This window comes from Zeus faber, assembly GCF_960531495.2.
Source record: "Zeus faber genome assembly, chromosome: 11".
NCBI lineage: Eukaryota > Metazoa > Chordata > Actinopteri > Zeiformes > Zeidae > Zeus > Zeus faber.
Genome location: NC_137205.1, coordinates 32,716,918 through 32,720,031, shown reverse-complemented (window position 1 = coordinate 32,720,031; position 3,114 = coordinate 32,716,918). Strand labels below are relative to the sequence as shown.

At 49.5% G+C, this 3,114-nt stretch overlaps 1 protein-coding gene across 1 annotated transcript in view; it reads left to right on the top strand.

Moving 5' to 3' along the window:
* Positions 1-310: 310 nt before the first annotated feature.
* The window catches only part of LOC307237003 (C1q-related factor-like), a gene marked incomplete at its 3' end in the record, with an annotated part of 12,017 nt that continues 9,213 nt past the window's right edge, over positions 311-3,114 (top strand). Inside the window, exon 1 of the mRNA XM_080009603.1 lies at positions 311-931. Coding sequence (XP_079865729.1) covers positions 326-931 — 606 coding nt within the window. The 5' untranslated portion in view covers positions 311-325. The remainder of the gene's footprint in view (positions 932-3,114) is intronic.

Here is a 3,114-nt window from a genome sequence, read left to right as displayed (position 1 = left end):
TCTCTCTGTCTCTCTCTCTCTCTGTCCCTCTCTCCCGCTGCATGGCTGCCTCCTCGGAGCACGTTCTCGTGTCGGCGCCGCTCCTGCCGGGGAGCCTCTGAGCCAGGCGGCGAGCCGCTCGGGGCTGCATGTGGGACTTCCGCTCTTGCTTCTCTCCACGCTCCCACCCAGACCCCCTGACCCCCGGGGCCCCGGTTCTGCGGCTGCGGGCTCCCCCGACCCGGCGGTCACCATTTCGGCCCCCGGGAGACCCACGCTGGCGGCGCAGCCCCTCCCCCGCCTCAGCATCGGCAGGAAGACCCTGGTGGCTGCCGCCGTCGGGGTGATGCTGGTCCTGGTGCTGGTGGTCCTGATCCCGGTGCTGGTGAGCTCGGTGAGCACCGATGCCGGGCACTACGAGATGCTGGGGGCCTGCCGCATGGTGTGCGACCCCTACCTGAGGGCCACGGCGGCCGGCGGCACCAGCTCCACGGGGCTCCGGGCCGAGGCCGAGGCGCTGAGCGACGGCGCGGCCGTGCCGCCCTCCACGCTGCTGCAGGGCCCGCAGGGCAAGCCCGGACGGCCGGGGAAGCCGGGACCCCCGGGCCCCCCCGGAGAGCCGGGGCCCCCCGGCCCCGTGGGGCCACCGGGGGACAGGGGGGACGGCGGCGGCAGGACCGGGATTTTGGACCTGGCCGGGAACGGAGCTATCAGCACCGCCACCTACGGCACGGTTCCACGCGTGGCCTTCTACGCCGGCCTGAAGAACCCGCACGAGGGATACGAGATCCTCAAGTTCGACGACGTGGTGACCAACCTCGGCAACAACTACGACGGCGTCGCCGGGAAGTTCGTCTGCGGCGTCCCGGGGACCTACTTCTTCATCTACCACGTCCTCATGCGGGGCGGGGACGGGACCAGCATGTGGGCAGACCTGTGCAAGAACGGACAGGTGAGTGGCTTCCTGCTTCACCTTCCGTCCCCAACACACACACATCCTGCCCCGCGCACGTGACAGCGGAGGCTGCAGGAGAACAAGCAAAACAACTGGAAACGGAAACTTGGTCTAGTTTGAAACTCCAGCGTCTTCCAGCAGGAGCCAAACCGAGCGAGCGCCGCACCGCACCGCACGACGGCGGAGATGCGGGGCGGCGCGGGGCGGCGCGGGGCGGCGCGGGGCGGCGCGGGGCGGCGCGGGGCGGCGCGGGGCGGCGCGGGGCGGCGCGGGGCGGCGCGGGGCGGCGCGGGGCGGCGCGGGGCGGCGCGGGGCGGCAGGGGGGCGCGGGGCGATTCGTCCGCCTGGAGGAGTTAAAAACCTTTTCTTTTCTTTGAAAAATGTTTAATTAATTGAAAGAAAATGAATTTTGTTCATTTAATTGTGCACAGAAACGGATTTGTTCACGTTCCGTTTAGTTGTTTTCAAAGCGGTTTGAATCAACGCGAAATGAACGGATTTAACGGAAAACACCTGAATAAGTTCGGATGGAAACGAAGGAAAAAGAGTAAAAAGCAAGAATGCAGCGGACGCTTCGTCTGATTCACCATAATAAATAATACATATGAAATATGATCAAATATTTCAATTTGATTTACACATTTTTAATATACTTCTTATTATATTATTTATATTCAATCTTTTTATTCTATTTTTTTTTTACATTGTTTTTAAAATTGGAAAATAATTTGTTTTTTGCTTCTAAAAATGTACACAATCTCTGGAGTCACTGCCACTTTGCATTTCACTGCATCTATTTCATTCCCTCTATGCATGTAACTAATAAAATCTTGAATCTTGAATCTTTTATTATTCACATTATTCATATATTATTATTATTATTATTATTATTATTATTATTATTATTATTATATTAGTAATCTTATATAGTTATCATTATCATTATAATTATTTACTACTATAATAATAATAATAATAATAATAATAATAATTACAATTGTAATAATAATTGTAATTATTGTTATTATTATTATTATAATTATTATTATTATTATTATTATTATTGATATTATTGCTTGTTTGTTGTGTCAGATTCTTTTGCTATTATTGATAATACAGATCTGAGGTATCTGTTCATAGTGACTGGTGCGTGTAGAAGATTGAAACCTCACACAAACAAAAAAAGATAAGAAAGAAGAAGTAGACTTTGCATTTTACAGATTGAAAGGGAACTTGTTAAATTCTTGAGGCATCACAATATGTGTAATTTATAGACAAATAAAAGACAGACGGAAAATAGAGGAAACACCAGGAGAGCTGCAGTCCATCAAAGACTGATCAAACTACTCATCATTGTCGTTCTGTTCATAAATAATAATACAATAAATAATATTTACAATCTGACAGCGCCAAACCGCAGGCTTCTACTTTTGTTTTAAGTAAGTGTACGTGTAAAGCAGAGTGGAGGCTTGGGTTTTTCAGGTACATGAATGTAACTCACAGATAATCGATCAATCCTTTTCACTCTTTAAAATGTGATTTGGGCTTTGAGTTCCAGGTTTGTGAACATGGTGTGAGACACAGACGGTTCTGGATCCTGTGATGTCAGCAGTGATCTTCAACGGGTGGCTTGGGGTCCACTGGGGACGCGGGCAGCGTGCAGGCAGGGCACGGGCGGGGACCGGGCCGGGGGTCGTTTAAACCACGGAAAAGCCGTTTGCTACAGAAAGTATCCATTTGGACGCGTTGATGGGATATTTCAGGGATGTTAGCGGCAGAACGTCTGTAACCATAACGACTAGATGCACTTGAATAATAGTGACACACAGTAATACATTACATTACATTTAGTCATTGATCAGACGCTTTTATCCAAAGCGACTTACAACTATTCAAACACCGACGGACGCAGCCATCAGGAGCAATTAGGGGTTAAGTGTCTTGCTCAAGGACACTACAGCATGCTAGCAGGAGGAGCCTGGGATCGAACCAGCGACCTTTGGATTACTAGACCACCAGCTCTACCTCCAGATATTGAAATCGTGACACGAGAAGTTGTCAGAATATTGCGATAAATGTAAAGTAATCAATTACATAAGGTACACATAAAGTAATCAATTACAAAAAAGTAAACAATTACATAAAGTAATCAATTACATAAAGTAATCTCTTAAATTATG